Raw genomic sequence first — 18,349 nt, 5'->3', positions numbered from 1 at the left:
GCAGTATAAATAAATGGCATCTTACAGTTACGTAAGACAAATACTCTTTATTTCGTTTAAACTGAATATACAATTATTTCTGTTCCCTAGGCAACCATTTGAAACTACAACTTATTTTTCACATTAACAAAAACCACAGACTGAAAAAGACCAACTCTTGATTATGAAGAGCTAATTACAGAAATAAATAAAATAATTTATACATGAGTCTTTAGTTTCTATAGCTTTTTCTCTCAATCCCTAGCTAACAGGCTGCTGCTCAGCCTAGTGTCTGTTTCAACCCTTGAATGTAGGAATTAATTGGCTTCCTTTGCCTCGGGGCGCTGTGCCCAAATTCTCACAGAGCTTTTTTTTTTTTCCAAGACTTTGCCACCTCCACACCCCCCCCCCCCCCATCTACTGACTTGCTGCATAAATCACCTCTGGAGAGGTGGCTGGTAGTGTCGTGTAAACAGTGAGAGAGTCAAATGTTCCAGCCTTACTCACAACAATCAAAGAAGTTACGAGCTTGTGGGGGCGAGGCTGGCGGGTCCCAGTAGCTTCCCTTTCTCATAGCCCTTCCCTTTTTATTAGCTTGCTGTAGTGATGAAAGAAAAGAAAATAAAAAATAAAAAAAGAATTCCACAAGTGATCTTTCTGAGCTCCATCCGTTGCCAGCAACGGACTCCTCAGGAATGAGCAGACCAGGCAAGTCCCATAAACATCTGTGTCTTCTTCCTATGCTGTAGACGTACTAACAAGCCAGATGAGATGGGAACACAGGCCATTCCTCCATGATGCTGCCCACTCTCCCTGAAGTCTTTGATGGAATACATTTCTTCCTGAAATGTAACAGTCTCTTACTCCATGTATTACAAGAGTCAGTAAGTGCAGAAATCCTCACCCATTCTTCATGAAACATGTGCAAACTCGTTCTTGCTGCGGCACTAAGAGGCTACGGTCCACAATCCTTGACTTCTGCCCAGTTTTTCCAGATGTGCGGTTCTGCACACCAGTAACAAGTCAGATCAGAGTTGACCACATGGATCCCAGCAGTGAGCACTGCAACAGATTTCTTTAAAACACTGAAACACCCTGGCTGAGACGCGGTATGTCAGGCTTCGGTTGGCTGCTCTGTAACCCTTTACAAATGAGGTAAATAGCCTGAGCAGAGAAAGTGCACCGTAGTCATTTCAAACTGAAAGTTTCTGGTTAAAAACACGGACCGACTGCTTTCTTTGGAAATGTGGCACAGGGGTTGTACTAATTTTACAATGCAAACATGGTCAATAGAAAACGGACACGATGACTGCTTCTCAGTGACAGCTCACTAAATCTTCAACATCCTTTGAATCTTCTGAGTCGGGACTGCCCAACGATGAGCCGATAATGTGTGACCCATCTCCGTGATGCTGCAGGATAGGATCTGTCAAGAGACATAGCACGTTAGAGCTATTACTTACTGTGCCATTATAACAAGACATAAAATACTGAGGAGACAGAAAGTGCAGTCTGGAATTTTAACCAATTTTAAGCGATGTTGCTCAAATGAAACTAGTCATTTCTCAATTTCTAGTTTCAAGGTAGGCTATGACTATGACTCGCAACTGGCACGAGTCACATTTGTATTCATCAGGTATTCCTGTATCGGGCCCAGTGCTGACCCTCAGATGGCTCGGCTCTGCAAGGAGATCCCTTCCTCTGGAAAGGAGTACTTGTTAGGTGCAGCAGTGAGAGAATATCTGTGCTGCTTCCAAGTCCGAGATGACTCTTGGCACTGGGAAGCGTGGCACAAGCTAGCGAGCCTTTCTAGGCGAGTGCTGTGCAAACACGCCCCTAAACAGCCCAGCCCCTCACCATGAGAGGCATCGAGTACATTTCTGATGCTTCTGGTTTTCTCTCAAATAACAAATTTCATTCAAGCACCAGGCACGAAGAAATGCACACTAAAGAAAGAGTTACTTATTAGCCTATGTGTACTAATTCAAGGCTCAAGGGTGATGGAAACAGTTCAGAAGTGATGAAGCAGCTGCTGTTCTAATGCTTTTCCCACAAGATTAAGTGGGACTTTCTTCCACTTCTACTGATATGAGTGTGGAAACCAACTTGCTTCAAGTTTCATAGCAATGACCTGGAAAATTATTTAAGAGAAAGCGAGGATCTATGAAGTGGTGTTTACAGGAACTCAAAAGTGCAGCCTCAACCGTATGAAGGGACTGATGTACCTGTTAGAGTTGTCAGGGGCAAGACTGATTCGCTGTCTATATCATCCGTTGTCTGGATGAAACCATGAGAAGAAGGAACAATAAGCACAGTCTCATCATCTATTGTAGGCTGATCAACTTCTTCTTCTATCGTTGGAGAACCCAGGTCCTGCACAACACAGAAGAACAGGACGCGATGCTGTATTCTTGGTAGCATAAACAGAAAAACCTGCTTTGGTCAGCCATCCTCCATAATATGCAGTAGACTCCCTGGATGGGTTTTATCTCATTAAATTGAAATGTCAGCATCTGAGCTAGTTTACTTACGCATTTATAGGGCACGTTTCATCCTAGTGCAGGCATCTGAAAACGAGATGAGAAGAATTCTACCCTGTGAGGAGTATGAGGGCAGGGGGAGAGGAAGGAGAGACTGCAAGGTGGTGATAAAATGTTCTTTTGTGCATCAAGCATTTTGTCTATAAAGAGGAATAATTAAGCTTTTTCACTACTTGCTGTCTAGATGTTCTGAGACACTGAAGCAATACCTTTACAGTACTTACGAGCCCCACAAACACAATAGCTTTACCTGAACTTAATACTTAGTTTCACATCTCCTGCTTCTGTGTCAAGTTTTAACTACTGGACACAAAGCTCAAAAGACCCATTTTAATGCTATGCCTTGCTTGCCCTGTAACTTGCTGACTGTAGGGTGGCTCCAAACTTTATTAGCTGCGTGTCATTATACCAACAACTTGGCAACACACTGATTCCTGCCAGGTGTCAATACCCCCACCCTCTTTCAGTTCCATAACAGCTGCTGCTGCCGCCTCTTCGCTGGCTCTTGCAGTGCTAGCACTGAAATGGCAGTAATACATCTGGCTTACTCACTGTCACAACACACTCCGGCAGAGTGAAAAGACATCCCAAATAGTACTACCAGAATAAGCAGAGGTATCTGGATTCCAGTTTGTGTGTGTAACATGCATAAGGTTTGTTCAAGCTTCAGGAATCACTGATGCAGAATGCTAGGCAAATGTCGCTGCCAGAATGGAAGGTACCTGGATTTATCCCTGTTTTCAGAGGGAGCAGGAAATGTTTGGGAGAGGTTACAGCTCTCTCTGTTCAAGAAAATCGTGAAGTTCCTCCACCTAGGTTTTCAGGAAAACTTGCTTCCCTACATAGTTTCACAATGTTTTTTTGCAAAGGCAACTGCCTGAAAACCCCTTCCCTGGTGCTGCTGAAGAGAAGCTGACTACCTGTGCTGCAGCTCAGTGAACGAGACTTGGTCCACGCGTGTACCCATTCCTGCAAAGCACGGTACACCTGATCTGCAAAAGCAGCTTTCTGCAGAGAGCACGGCTGAACCTGCCCGCGATAAGCAGTATGTCGCAAGGCTTGAAACTGGGAAAAGGAGGCGTGAAAAAACTAAAGAAACCATTGTGGCAAATGGGCACCTTTCCCAGCCAGAAATAATAAAACCCTGCAGCATGACTGCCTGCTTCTCACTACCCACACCGACAATACAATACTGGCAAATGCATAAAAATAACACTGACTTAAAGAAAGCAAAATTTAGGGATGTCTTTCTAGATTTAAGAATCATTCACAGACAGTTCACTATTTCCTAGAATTTAAATACACGTCAAACTTGGATCTGACTGGAAGTGTAAGGCAAATTAGAATTACAAACTCAGTTTGTTTTTCTGTACAGAAAAAAAGTTTAGTACCTCTTTATATCCTGCTACCCATAAGCGATTTCCACAAAGTTTAATTAGGAACTAGGTTTGTATCAAAGGTTCACTAACTCTACCTTGAGAAGCTGAAATTTTAAACAGAGTAGAAAGCTGATGGGCTGCCTAAACTGTTGAGAATCTTAGCACAACCATGTCAACCATGAGACAAGAAGAATAATTCCGAGCTTCAGATGTGTTCAGAATCCAAATACTTCTGCAGTAGCAGACTGTTAATACGTACAAAGATCCTCCTCTTAGGAAGAGCATAATGGATATGCACTGTCTATTAACTTTTTCAAAGACAAAGCCTAACAAAGTCCAAGCATATCAACAATGGATTTGCAAGACTGACAAAGCAGAATTACAGCAACTGTAGACCACGGTGTTTTAGAGAACAGGATGGGGTATTTGAATCTAACTCATTATCCTTCCACAGTCTAGCCTAATCAAGCTTCTAAGGAAAGAGGTATTTTCTACCCACTGAAGAGAACTGTCTTCTTTTTAACATCTGTCTTCTTTGACTTACTCATCATGATAGCTCCAGGAACTGAAAGATGGAGGACTTTAGTATAAACAATCCAAATGCCTGAAATGATTTGGATAAACTAATTTCTGCATCTCAGCTGTTGGAGCTGCACAAAACTGAGGCCAGAGACAGCGATGGCTTAAACACTTCAAATTCCAATTTAACAGATACTTAACAGGAGTACTATGTTTAATAGAAGTCCTCAAAAATAGAAACTGTGGTGCTCCTAGAAATATGTTATTAGAACCATAGAGCAAGAGCTAAATACTCTACCTCACCTCCCTTGCTCAGCAGCCTATCAAACTATCAACATAAAGTATGCGTGTTGGACAATTAACAGCCTAGTTTAAAGCAACAACATCAAATAGTAATCAGATGAAGGTAATCGTTTGGTTCCGCTAATATTCCTGCTTTCTACAGTCATCATGCAAAAGTACCCTGAGCAGTGAAGCAGCTAGTGAGGTATTCAATGCTCCAGATGAAGCCAAATACACTCAGTTCCAAATTAAATCCTAACACTTTTACACCCATAACATATTAACAAAGCTCAAGGATAGAGGATCTCAACAAAATGCTCTACAAACTATGATATAGATGAAATCACAGATATATTCATACAAATAGCTTAACATAAAGGTGAAAGATGCAATGAAATCTTTCTCCTTGCAGCAATGCGGAAAACACCAAGTATCATGCACACCCTTACCTCGGTAACGTAAGTGCTGGGTAAATCAGAGTGAGAATCCTCTTCCTGTTTCAGGCTGGCATCTGAAATCTCCTCCTCGGTTCTTACCATAACTCCATCCATCAGTTCACTACTATTCCTGCTGCTGAATTTGGAGGCATCATCTTCATTGTAGGTTGACTGCTCTTCGTCACTCAGCTTGGACTGATGGATATCATCTGGAAAAGTATTTGTTCCAAGGGTATCAGGAGGATCCGTCAGGTCGGCCGACTGAATGTCTGAATCAACAGTAAGTTCTGTCTGAGTGACAGAGGAGGAGATGTCTTCAGCAGCAACGGTGCGGATTATGACACTTGGCGTGTGGCACTGCACTGTAACATTGTCGCTTGTGTTTAACAAGTGCTCTGGCTGCAAGCAGCATTTGCAAAAACAGACACAAACAAAAAACGTGAGACACTTTCTTCCAAGTATCTTCAAATCTTTCAGCAAATAAAAGCAAAAGGATTCAAAGAACTCATTACTAAGTGTAATTTAGAGTCTTACGTATATAGTGTGTCAGCCCAGATCATCTGTTGACCTTTCCTGTCCTTAAATGATGAATTACTAGGCTGAATTTGGTGCCAACTGTTCTGTAATTCACAAATGAAGTAAGTATGTAATATGAAACAGAAGCAACTGTTCAGGTGAGGATTGCTGTAGATTCAAAAGATCAGAGTGGTTTTTCCTGAATTTTGCATCACTTTTGTTATTCAATCTCCAGTTGGCTTCCCCTTTCCTCCCTCTAATAAGAAGTAGTACTTTCACTACTACAAAAGTTTTGTGAACACCAGCATTCATCTGTGAGAATAACATCAGGAAACCATAGTGTTTTGTTTTGGTGGGACAAGCCACTAGATGGAGACATCATGTTCAGCCACAGTAAGAACTAAGTTGCTTACTAAGCCGTTTTCAACCAAGTTGAAGCTGCTTTTTAGGAAAAGCACAGAAAAATAAATTCTCACTCTCAGTATTTTAAGCAAAGTAACATGGCTATGACCTAAGAACTGCTTTACAAAGTTAACATGCACATACAGGGGCCTGCATTATTATGCTCCCCTACCCCAACTGCCCAAACTCCAGGCTTTTCATTGCTCAAAATACATACTGATAAGGCATGAACTATGATCTGTTCTGGGGAGGCTGGAGCAGCAGCAGCTGTCAGGGTCATGGTAGGACTAGTCGTCAGCGTTAAAGGAAGGCCTTGGCTTGAGCTTGTCTGTAGTAAGTATGTGCCCGGTGTTCCGGTCGGCTGGAGATGGAAAGACTACAAAAGACAACACCAGTTTAATACCCAAATTCACTGCCTTCCTGGTCCACACCGAGCGCTCAGAGCATCCTTAATTACATGAACTAGCCTAACTCCCCTGGAAAACAGACAAACCAATCCAATCTCTGCTGTACCGATTGCTGTACTGCACTCAAGAAGTAGAAAGAAACTTATCTACAGCCTTAGGCTACCACGACAAGTATTAAGGCTAAGAGTCAAGCAGGACTGTATTATGCTGTACAACAGCAGCTAAAAAAGGAACAAATTCAACTTACTCTTAGCATTGAGACGAAAAAGAAAATGTTCTATAAATTACAGTACAATGGAACTGGGAGAATCTTTATTTGCTGGGAGCTTCCTCTGGCTCCGTTATGTCAGATTTCAACAAAAAAAAAAAAAAAAAAAAACAAACCAAGCACAAAGGAAGACTTGATAACACTAAGGCACTAAGACAGATTTAAAGCATTTAACTGTAATTCACATTTTACTCCACAGCCCTAATGAATTACACCTTGAGAAATACAGTTTACTTTGAACTTTTAAGTTTTAGATCTCTTAACTTCCTCTTTCCACTTGGGAACTGTTTTTCTGGGAAATGCACAGTTGCATAGTCTAAGAAGTGCTTAAAAAAAAAAGTGGTAACAAATAACAGTTCTCTGTTACTTACTGGAAGAATCTCAAAGGTCTGTAGTGTTCCACTGTTTAGTGTTATTGTCTCAGAGTCAACAGTAGCAGCAGGGGAATCGGTTGAGGCTGCAAAAGGAAGAAAAGAAGAAAAAAATAACTATGTAAACCAAAATGTTTCAGTCCTGCAGAGAGCATAACATACTATAATTACTACATGGTGGGGTACCGTTAATTCCAATAATAAGAAAAAGAAAACTGGCTGGAATCCTAATGACAAGGTTCTCTAATTGGTACCCAAGATCTGATACTATTTAAAGAGGGCATTCTATAATCCAAAAGAGCAAAAGAAAGGAAGTATGGGTTTAGTGTACAGGGATAAAAGTAGACAAATAAAGTTATCTGACATGATCTAATTGGTTTTTGTAATGAGATTTATAAGAGCTTCTGACATAGCGATATCATTTGGATCACGTATTACTTGCTTTAAAGTGGTGTCAGGTTTAATACTCTTATGTTTCCCACAGATCTCTTTTTTTTTGGGTATTTTTAACCTTTTCTGCCCTCCACAGTATGTCCACCACTGATGAAACATCACATGTTCCCCGAGATATTTGCCTACCTTGTGTGTTATGACTGCAGTGTATAAAAGCTGAAAGTATTGTTACAAGCGTGTAATTATTTATCCAATTATCTCCATTAATTCTAAAAGTAACAAACAGAAGCACTGAAAACAGTTTATGTATCAGACACTTCAAGATCACCACGTCCAAACAGCTTGTACCCAAAGCTTTATAAGATACCAAAGAACCTATTCAGAACCATAATTATGATTTTTACTTAATCTTAAAAAACTCACAAGTTTCAGGAAGCTGGAGGCAAACTAATACTTTGCCTGGGATTATCCAGTAATTCCATAAATACCAAAAGGGCAAAAGACCCACATGATGACAGCAGTGCTCCAAGCACTGGAAACTTGGCCATCTCAGACCCTGTGGCTTCAAAGTAGAGTAATTTTGGTCTCTTAAGAAGATACAAGCTCCGATTTTGAAGCTTTTATTGTTGTAGTGGCATGTTCAAGATTGCCTGCTGCAGATTTCCTGGCACCTAGCAGCAGACAGCTGTAAAGTGAGGCCTGTCTCTTACCTAGCCAGTTCTGTTCATAAAGCTTACAGGAATTACCCATTTGAAACCCTGAGCCTTCTATCAGATGTAGCTGTAAGTGGCTAATAGGTTCAGCTCTCAGGGGACTGGGAAACAGACAGAAAAGACACAATACAAAACTCATTTGGATTACACAAACAGAAATTCTTCAGGAAAGCAGACTAAAATGGGGAAAAATGCTTGTTAGGCAGACGGGGCAAGTGACATCACAAAATAACCACTACAGGATTCAATTCAGAAAGGACTAAAGGCTACAGAATACCAGCACATCTTGCCTGCTCATCAAAACCCAATAGCTTTGACCAAGCTTGGTTCAAAGTATGTGGCCGCTGATGTATTACTAGAGGTAAAAAGTTCTTGGCTTGGTGTTGTGTGACATTTTAATTAAGAAATAAACCAGAAAAAAAAATGAAGATGGCACTTAAGTAGATTAAGATAGGCTAATATAATGAAATTATAATCAAAAAATTGTCTACAAAATGCCTTTCTGGTCAGTTTGAATAAACAGTTCTTAGCCTGATTAACTGATTTTGTAATGACCGAGACTGAAGCACTAAATTTTCCTAAGAAAATTCACAAATAACAAACAGTGCAAAACAGTAGACAATGGAGACAGGATGCATATGGGGTGGCTGGACTGGAGTGACTGGAGTTACTTAATAAATTAAGTTACAAAAACAAACAATAAGCACTACAATCAAAGTAGACCTGGTAATAAATGTTTGATAATGAGCAAGATTCATCCTTAAGAGGATGGGAATCACCAACTTAAAAAAAACAACACACAGCGGTTAGAGAAGATCATCAGCTGAACATCAGTGTGACTCAGCAACTGATGCTTTCGTGTGTTTGTGCCCAGAAGTAACTGTGTAATACAAAGCAGGACTAGAAAAAATATTATATACACCTTCCTGCTTGAGTGCTCTTCATCAGAACTTGGGCACAGCAGTGTATATATTATACAAAGAGAGATATGATACATGATGGCCGTTGCTCTAGATAAGAGCTACCAGAAGAAATTTAAGGAATAAACATATATTCTGCATCTCCATTAAGAAGCCTGTGTACTGAAGCCTGACACATACAGCCAGCCAGCTACAACGCCTATGTCCGTCCAGGCACTCCAACTGCAGCTTCTTGTTACTACTGACACAGTAATACCTACATTTGCCTAGTCAAGTTAGAAACAGGCAAATGGAATCCAGAAAACTTTAGTCTGAAATTACAAGAAGACCAAAGCAGAATTAATAAAATTCTTTAAGACACGCCCACTCCTCCTTCACCATCTTAACATAAGAAAGCTTTAGGTTTCATTAGAGGACAGAGTGTCATTCGTTTCAGCTACTTACAGACATGCGTAATCTGGACTGGAATCTGCAAAGCTGCCATAGGGCTTGGTGCGTTGCTTGCGTTCTCCTCTAAGCGAGCCACTCGGATCTGCACGTGCTGAACTCCCGAACTGGAATTAGTGTTTGGTAATCCACTTCCAGATTTGTTTTCCGAAAGCTGGTGCCCGGGATTGTTTTTTTGGTTCTCATGGAGTTGTTTAAGACCCTTTATCAGCACTGAGAGAAAGAATACTCATGCTAAAGCATGCTGGAGAAGCACATTTGGAATGCGGCATGTGAGATTTATCCAAGATGAAAAAAGGAAACAAAATCCTTCTGAATTTGGAACCTAAATAATTTGTAGAGATATATCAACTAGAAATTTAGCACATACATAAAACACATTTATAGTCAACTAATGGAGTGAACTTGATTTTCTCAAGGAACCAAGAAATTTTAGGTTGCCTGGGGAAAACAAAAAAAAGCTCATAAAATTTTGGACCTCTCTAAAAACATGTATGGTACATCCCAAAGCTACAATCAAGTGCCAGTACCACAAGCTGTGTAATGCTGCTATCAGAAATAAACCCCGCAATCTTAAAACACATGTAAGCAGATTTGTTCAAGAGGCTGACAGAAGCGTCACTGGAAATAGGAAGCAAGAGAGAATTAAACTCGCAGTGGCTATACTACAACTCTTCATCTGTGCATGAAGTGGCCCGTTACTCCAATAAAACTGCCCACCTTTCTTCCCGATGATCACTTTGATCCCACTGAGGGAGAGGGTGACATATATGAGGTTACAAAAGCTAAGGCCTCTGCTTTTGTAGCATCCAATACAGCAAACTGCTTAAACATCTCCCCCTCTTGACTGCATGACATTTTGTCTAGGAAAAGAGAGTGAATCCTGTTGATTCAGTGGCGTATTTACATTATGAACTAATTGATGCAACAACTGTCTATTAGCATATGGTTTATACCATATTAAGCATAACAGGGCTACCCTCTCAATTGCAGCCTCCAGGCATGACTAATATATACCTACAGTGATGGCCACAGCAAAAGGGTCCATTAAATTACACCTTCAATTATAACATGACTAGTTGCTCTCATTTTTTTTTTTCCTATCCCCAAAAGAAAAGGAGGACTGAATGAAAGGTCACGGAGACTTAAATACCCTTTGGCTCAGATGATAGTTTCTCCGACCAAGAATGAGAGCTGTAAGAGAGACATGTTTGGGAAGTTTTATACTCCTGTTTCCTCCCCTCCTCCTCACTGCGCAGCTAGTAGTAGATCTCTGCAAGTTTGCTGATGACACCAAGCTGTATGGTGCCGTTGACATGCTGGAGGGAAGGGATGCCATCCAGACGGACCTGGACAGGCATGAGAGATGGGCCTGTGCAAACCTCATGAAGTTCAACAAGGCCAAGCACAAGGTCCTGCACCTGGATCATGGCAATCCCAAGCACAAATACAGTCTGGGTGGAGAATGGATTGAGAGCAGCCCTGAGGAGAAGGACTTGGGGGTGTTAGTGGATGAGAAGCTCAACATGAGCTGACAATGTGTGCTCACAGCCCAGAAAGCCAACCACATCCTGGGCTGCATCAAAAAAAAATATGGCTATCATGCCGAGGGAGGTGATTCTACCCCCCTACTCTGCTCTGGTGAGACCCCACCTGGAGTACTGCATCCAGCTCTGGAGTGCTCAGCGCAAGAAGGACATGGACCTGTTGGAGTGGGTCCAGAGGAGACCACAAAGATTATCAGAGGGCTGGAGCACCTCTCCTATGAAGACAGGCTGAGAAAGTTGGGGTTGTTCAGCCTGGAGAAGAGAAGGCTCCGGGGAGACCTTATAGACCCTTCCAGTACCTAAAAGGGGCCTACAGGAAAAACGGGGAGGGACTCTGAATCAGGCAGTGGAGCGACAGGACAAGGGGTAATGGTTCTAAACTGAAAGAGAGGAGATTTAGATTGGATATCAGGAAGAAATTCTTAATTGTGAGGGTGGTGAGACACTGGAACAGGTTGCCCAGAGAAGCTGTAGATGCCCCATCCTTGGAGGTGTTCAAGGCCAGGCTGGATGAGGCTTTGAGCAGCCTGATCTAGTGGGAGGTGTCCCTGCCCATGGCAGGGGGTTGGAACTAGATGATCTTTAAGGTCCCTTCCAACCCAAACCATTCTATGATCTCTGTTCCGTCTATTGCCTGAACTATTGATGGTTGGACTTGATGATCCCAAGGGTCTTTTCCAACCTAAATGATTCTATGATCAGTAAGTTTTGGCACCTCACAGACATTACATTTTAAAGGTAACAGATCTAACCTGGGGTGACACTGTTAGGCTGCAGATACATATCCTTTTCCACCTGAAGAGGTCGCTGCCTTCGTTACCAAAGAACATATCATCTGAGATCTGCCAGCTGAGCGGCTTATATACATGCTCTCACTTTAGCCAAAGTGAGGGGAACTGGCAAATCTACTGTTTAGTTGTATACATCAGTTTGGCTTGTTTCAACTGAAACAGTTAAGGATTGCTTGTGGGAGCAACTCAGCCAGCAGATCCGAGTGGGCAGTAACGTCCAGCAAAGGAGCATTGTGCTCTTTGGCCAGCAATGCTGTAGGTAGACAACAAAATGCAGCCTTATTCCTTTGATATTTGTGAAAGGAGCTTTCAGAAGACAAGTGTGCAAGTAGTACATTACCAGGGAATGAAACATCTTTGTGGTTTGCAATCTGTCTTTTAATGGTCCACCATTTACTCCGAAGCCACTGTGGTGAGCGGACACTACTCCATCCTTCAGCTAGTAAATCCCAGTTGATGTCATTTTCATCAGAAACTTCAAGTTCCGCTATCCTGGCAGGATATAGAAAATACGTACCAGTTAGAAACAACCCTCCAGACTGGAAGGGGTGTTGCACATCTCTGGTCTTATCACACGTAACAGCAGCAAAATGGCATGCTAGTGAATAGTCCACCAGAGCTCATGAATCGACATAGGCTTCCAAGGCTCCACGCTGCCAGAGGTCAAGCAGAATCATAAACAACAGAAGATGGACTCGACCTGTTAAGATGATCCAGTCCATCTCCTTGCCATGCAGAATTATTCTCCTTATTTACATCTACATTAGGAGTTTGATCAGATTGTTGTGAAGCATTCCAAATGATGGTACTTGCATCTTTTCTCTTTGGAAAACCATTCCCCAAACACATCTCCAAGGCAGGAAATACTTCCTGAGATTCACTCTGAACTTCTACTTAATTAATTTCATGTTACGATATTTACTTCTGTTTTTTCCTAAATAACACTCATCCGTCCTTAACATAGATTTTTGCCTCCTCTCAGATGCTTCTTAGCCAAAGTAGATGAAGTTAACTACAGTATTAAACAGCTCCTCATAAATTAATCCCATCAGGCTCTCCAGGTGAGAGACAGTCTTCACATAATTTTGGCAGATGTTATGCACACACTGGATTCTACCAGAATCTGTTTGAATGCTACAAATACCTCTGAATTGCCTCCAGCTCATCTGTACCTGGAGCATATGAAAGAAAGGTGAACAGTGACAGGGTAAAGACTTTTGTGGAAGATAAGAAAAGTTTGCTTCACAAAGAAATAAATAGCACCGAATACTCTTGCTAGCTAAAATAAAAAAACACCACCAAAAAGCAAACAAACAAAAACCAAAAAGGGAAAAAAGAAAAAAGCTACCAAAACCAACCAAACAACCCTGTAGGATGAGTTAAGGATATATGGACAGACCAAAACAGATACCATTTGTATAGAAATATTAATAATTATAACCACATAACCAGCACATTCTGAAATGTGGAATCATGTTCCTCATTTTAAGTTCAAGTCAAACAGGTTCAGCAAATTAGTGAATATTGCTCTGTAAATAATGTTTAGATTCCCTATATGTCTTTGCTTTTTATTCCCACCCAAAACTATCAACCCATAAAAATCCACTGGCTAAAAAGCCTGAGTTAAAGGCATTCAAAATGGGAGGAGGACCGGAGAGAGTAAAAGATTTCCAAAGTTGCTACCAGGTTGCCAGTTCCAATGTAGTCAAAGAGGCTAATATCCAATCAGTGTTTGGTGGCCTACATGAAATTAATTTGCAGTTTCGGTTTAGTTTTTTGTAGACAAGACGTCCACATCACAGAAACCACCACCACACTTGACCCTTGTTGGTCATCTCAGCAGAGAGGCCAAGGACTGAACGGGCAGGGAGACTGAACTACCCTCCAGTTAAGGGTTAAAGCGCATTGGTGGGGCCACGTGTGGGAAGCTTGCACGGTCGCTGCCTGTGCTGTACCTTTTCTGTGGAATAAAGAAGACTTCAGTCTCCCGGGTTTTCAATCTGACACCTTTCACGAACACTAACATTCACTAAAAAAACAAAAAACAAAAAATATGTTCAATAATAAATCTCTGCGACCTGTAAACACAGCAGGGATTTTTGGAGGGTTCTAGAGTTTTTAGTGTCTAAGAAACCAGCAAAAGGGACCCCAATGGAATCCTGCCAGCATCATGTATTACGAACCTTGAAAAGTAACTAAAATAACAAACCTCAAGATCAGATTTATTTCATCTTCCTTGGTCCACTCAGTGCCCCCACTTTGTTTCCAGTTGAGATAGTTGAGCCATTTAGAGCGGCACTGCTTTTCAGAGCGTGTCCCGACCCGTTCTGCTACGGCAGCCCATGATACACCTTGTGTGACAATGTCACCTGGTTCTGTGCTAGTTAGCTCATGCACTACTTCTGCTAGTCTTTTTTCTTCTTTCTCTGTCCACTTTCCTGAAAAAGAGAAAAGCCCTCCAACTTAACTAACAGCAGAGGCCCTCTGTTCTGATCTGTAACATGTCAACAGACATTTATCTTTGGTGCCTAACACCTTATTCCAGATGCAAATATTGACTTGTGAAGATGATATAACTGTTCTTCTTTACTAACAATTTATATTATACCCATTCTTGATTAATAAATGCATAATCCTGACCTAGTTGAAGATGTCCCTGCTCATCGCAGGGAGGTTGGCCTAGATGACCTTTAAAGGTCCCCTCCAACCCAAACTATTCTATGACGCTATAATTCCATTGTTTTGGCTGCCAAGTTTCTTTCTCTTCTCTTCCTCTCGCAGATAAATGAAGCCACATAGAACTTAATCAAAATACTGACCCAAAGCAAACTGGTCCAACCTACCTGAATTAGATTAGTTGAAGTAAATTAACCACGCAACAGTTTAGTATACAGTAATTACATGAGGTCTGACTCAATCTTCCTTCCACTGGAATATATACACTACAAGATAAACATACTTTACTCCTGAAGCGCATCTGTCTCTTAACTCACACCAAATATGCAGTGTGTGTTTACAAACATTAAACACCAGGGAAAGTAATTTTAAATTCACCTCAATAAAATATGCTCCAGTGGCATACACATACGTACTGCAAAAATAAACTGCGTGTTCTGATCTTTAAGAAGTGAAACTGGAGAAACCTATAACAAGTATGTGCTAAAAATGTCCCCAGATTTCACATTGGAAGTTCCTCAGTTCAGAGTTACACATCTCTGAAAACACCATTGACAAAAGCAAAGGTGACAGAGTTTTAACTAGAATATCCCTTACTGGCAGCAGCATTTACCTCACCTGTGTTGCAGGTATCCTTCATCAATCTACAGCGATCTTTTACAGATGAAGCACTTCTCCCCAGTGCAGCTCCTATTGTGGCCCAATCATTACCATGCTTTATTCTCAGCCTAAATAGAAACATGCTCATTAACACTATATCCAGTTAACAGATTACCGAAGTACCAATTATGCTCTAATAAAAACAGGATAAATGTGCAGTTTACAGGCTTAAAGACAGAATGGGGAATCACTTTGATACTACAGCATTAACATATTTTCTGTCATCACTCCTAATTTTTCTATGTGTTTTTAGAAGCCTTTTGGGCCAGCGAAGCCACAGGATACTCACTTATAAAACATTTAATATCTAACTGTATTGCAGGAATGCTGTGAGGCTTAATTACTGTGTTAAATACAACATGGATGTTGAAATAAACAGCCAACATCCATTCAAATTCCTCAAGGATTTTCAGCTGGTATAGAGGTCACTTGAGAAAACTAAATTGTGCCCAATGAAAACCCAGGCATCCTACAATTTAAATGAGGCAAAATGCTGCATCATCATGTTCATAATTTTAACTTTTATTTTCCTCCCACACATGACAACAGGTTGCTTAACATGTGGAGCCATGACCACTTTTGACACATCTGGAACCACAGGCACCTTGCGAATGACACAAACCAGCTAAATTGATCCAAGCATATCCATCAACACAATGAAACAGACTCCCTTCCTTCCTTCAGCCCAACATGGTTTCTTCAAACTGCTCAACCCTGGAAAGCTGCAAGAGGAGATAAAGTCTGCAGCGCCTCCTCGATCTATTAGGTTCATAGTCAAAATCAAAGAGCCTGACTGACAATTTATGCATCTCTAACACTTCATAGGGGAGATCCTACCCTTGACCTGCCACTTTCTTTAGAAATAACCTTTGCTCAGGTTTCCTAAAGAAAAGGATCTTCTGGTTTTCACAAATGTAACTGCAAACGTTGACCATGCTTGTAAAAATCTGAAACATTTCAAGTTTCAACAGAAGGCTTGCTTTGGAACTTTGTTTCATATTGCTAATGTCCTGAATACACATTAGAAAACACATTAAAAATAATCCAAATGTAGTAGTTTCATTTCTCTTCAGATTAATTTAGTAACCACTATTTTCTGATCGAGTTGGAGCAGTCAAATTTACTTGCAACTTTTCAGTGATTTCATATAACAAAACCTCAAGCTACTAAACATAAACAAGGTAGCCTTGTTAATAAAAATACTTACTCTTTAAGCTTTTCAATTTCCTCAGGAGTATACCTAAGCAACAGGTAAATAAAAAGACATTATTTTAAACAGAAAGCGTACAGCATACATATTTTCGTTCTACTAGCCACACAGTACACATTTAGTTACAAGAGATTGAGGAATTTCAGCTGTAAGAAACAATCTGATTGAACGCTTCAAAAGAAGAACAAATGCCATTTTCCACATTAGTACATTTCTAAGGTTATCTGGTTTAACATTCCTCTCATTTGCCAGTAAATTTCTCATTCTTGGTGATCTTACTACTAAGAACAGAATTAGAATTTTGTGTATTGTCTGTCAAATAAGCAGCTATTTTTTCCTTCCTGTCTCAGTTCACAATCACAGTAAGGCTTAAGGCTGACTTTCCTTTAAAAAAAAATAAAAATCACCATTGAGATGGTATTTTAAATTTTCAACTGCCTTTAAAAAACTAAAATCTAACATACTTTTCGGCTCTTCTGGACGGTGCCGCACCCACTGCTCTACAGATGGGCAAACTAAGGGCACAAGGATGGAAATCAATTAGCTCAAGGTCACAGTTCTAGAAAGAAACTACATCTCAGCAGATCCATGCTTGTGTCAGTCTTCTATTCATATCAGAATCCTCTCTCCACTTTTTTTTTTTTTAATTTTTAAATTTTTGTTTGAAGTTCTGGATACCATCAACTATTGTCAAGGCTGATGTCCCAGAATTCAGCAGAGCTGACTTATGATTAGGAAGAGCGAGGTGTGTTTGGCTGGACTCGTCCATCTCACATATAATGTTAAATACATGACCCCACTCATACCAATAAAACCATGCAGCATTAGAGGTTTTCATACTTTCCAACATGGTTTCTGTCATCATACATGCGAAGAACTCTTCTATAGACAGCAAAGAGAGGCCGATTCAGACCCCAAGCTATTGTCCTGTAGAAATCTTTTCTTTCATCTTTTGACATTTCAAATATAATTTCAGTGGCATCTTTTATTCCACGGGCCTAGAAGAAAGCATTTAAAAAAAAACAACAAAACAAACCACAAACAAAACACCTTAAATAAAGTCTCCTAGAAATGAAGAAGTAGAACACTTAAGAACTACAGCGCAGCACACTATTATGCAACATTCTATGTATCTCAAGTACTACAGTCCAAAAGTTACACTGAATATTTATAAATTAGCTATCTTAAATACAAACCCTTGAAGGTGATTTTTTTTTATTATTTTTTTACACTGGAGTCCAGGTAGACATGGAAACTTTAACTTTCATCTACCTTTAAAAAAAATCTGTCCAATGTATATTTTAAGATCAAATATTGAAGTGTTATTTAGAATATCATGGAAAATAAACTCTGGTGGAATTACCCTGGGGTTATACAGCAGAAGGCTGTCAAAAAGTGCTATGTAAATTTATTCAATAATTTTAGATATTTTTTATCTGAAAGCAATTTTTTCAGTTAAACTCCTCTTCTTGTTCTGATGGAAACTATAAACAAATTTGATACAAAAACACTGGAGCTACGTACAAAAGGAAAACTTTAACTTCGGCTTAAACTAAAAATCACTACATTTCAACTATTTGAAGCAGTACAAGAAAACAGATAAACGGGAAAATAATTAATCAAATGAGTTACCAGTAACTCAAAAAGTTATTTAGCTAGATAAAAAAAGCTTCTCTAGATTTAAAAAATAAGATTACCTACGAATGGTTTTGTGGCAGAAATTCTACTACATGTGTGGGCAGGCACACTTTCTACCACTAATACTGGGGATTTTTATACCAGTGCAGACTAAATTCAAGGCTTTTTTTGATTCACAAATGAAGGCTGGTGAAGCTGTAATATCCAGGCTATGTATTCTCAGCTGTAAGTACTCAGCTCAAATACTCTCCGCT

The 18,349-nt window shown here is 40.3% G+C and overlaps 1 protein-coding gene across 2 annotated transcripts in view; it reads right to left on the bottom strand.

Moving 5' to 3' along the window:
• Positions 1-32: 32 nt before the first annotated feature.
• Positions 33-18,349, bottom strand: part of DMTF1 (cyclin D binding myb like transcription factor 1) — a 30,822-nt gene continuing 12,505 nt past the window's right edge. The window contains exons 7-17 of one of the 2 annotated variants that reach the window (XM_054205138.1): positions 17,298-17,455; positions 16,455-16,487; positions 15,206-15,315; positions 14,121-14,349; positions 12,252-12,403; positions 9,571-9,786; positions 7,101-7,186; positions 6,272-6,430; positions 5,149-5,535; positions 2,205-2,352; positions 33-1,405 (exon numbers count right to left, since the gene is read on the bottom strand). In XM_054205138.1, coding sequence (XP_054061113.1) covers positions 1,296-1,405; positions 2,205-2,352; positions 5,149-5,535; positions 6,272-6,430; positions 7,101-7,186; positions 9,571-9,786; positions 12,252-12,403; positions 14,121-14,349; positions 15,206-15,315; positions 16,455-16,487; positions 17,298-17,455 — 1,788 coding nt within the window. In that variant the 3' untranslated portion in view covers positions 33-1,295. The remainder of the gene's footprint in view (positions 1,406-2,204; positions 2,353-5,148; positions 5,536-6,271; positions 6,431-7,100; positions 7,187-9,570; positions 9,787-12,251; positions 12,404-14,120; positions 14,350-15,205; positions 15,316-16,454; positions 16,488-17,297; positions 17,456-18,349) is intronic. The other variant, XM_054205146.1, reaches the window with a different exon arrangement.

This window comes from Rissa tridactyla, chromosome 1 (assembly GCF_028500815.1).
Source record: "Rissa tridactyla isolate bRisTri1 chromosome 1, bRisTri1.patW.cur.20221130, whole genome shotgun sequence".
Classification (NCBI taxonomy): domain Eukaryota; kingdom Metazoa; phylum Chordata; class Aves; order Charadriiformes; family Laridae; genus Rissa; species Rissa tridactyla.
Note: the sequence above shows the minus strand (reverse complement) of the source record. Positions and strands in the feature narration are given on the sequence as shown.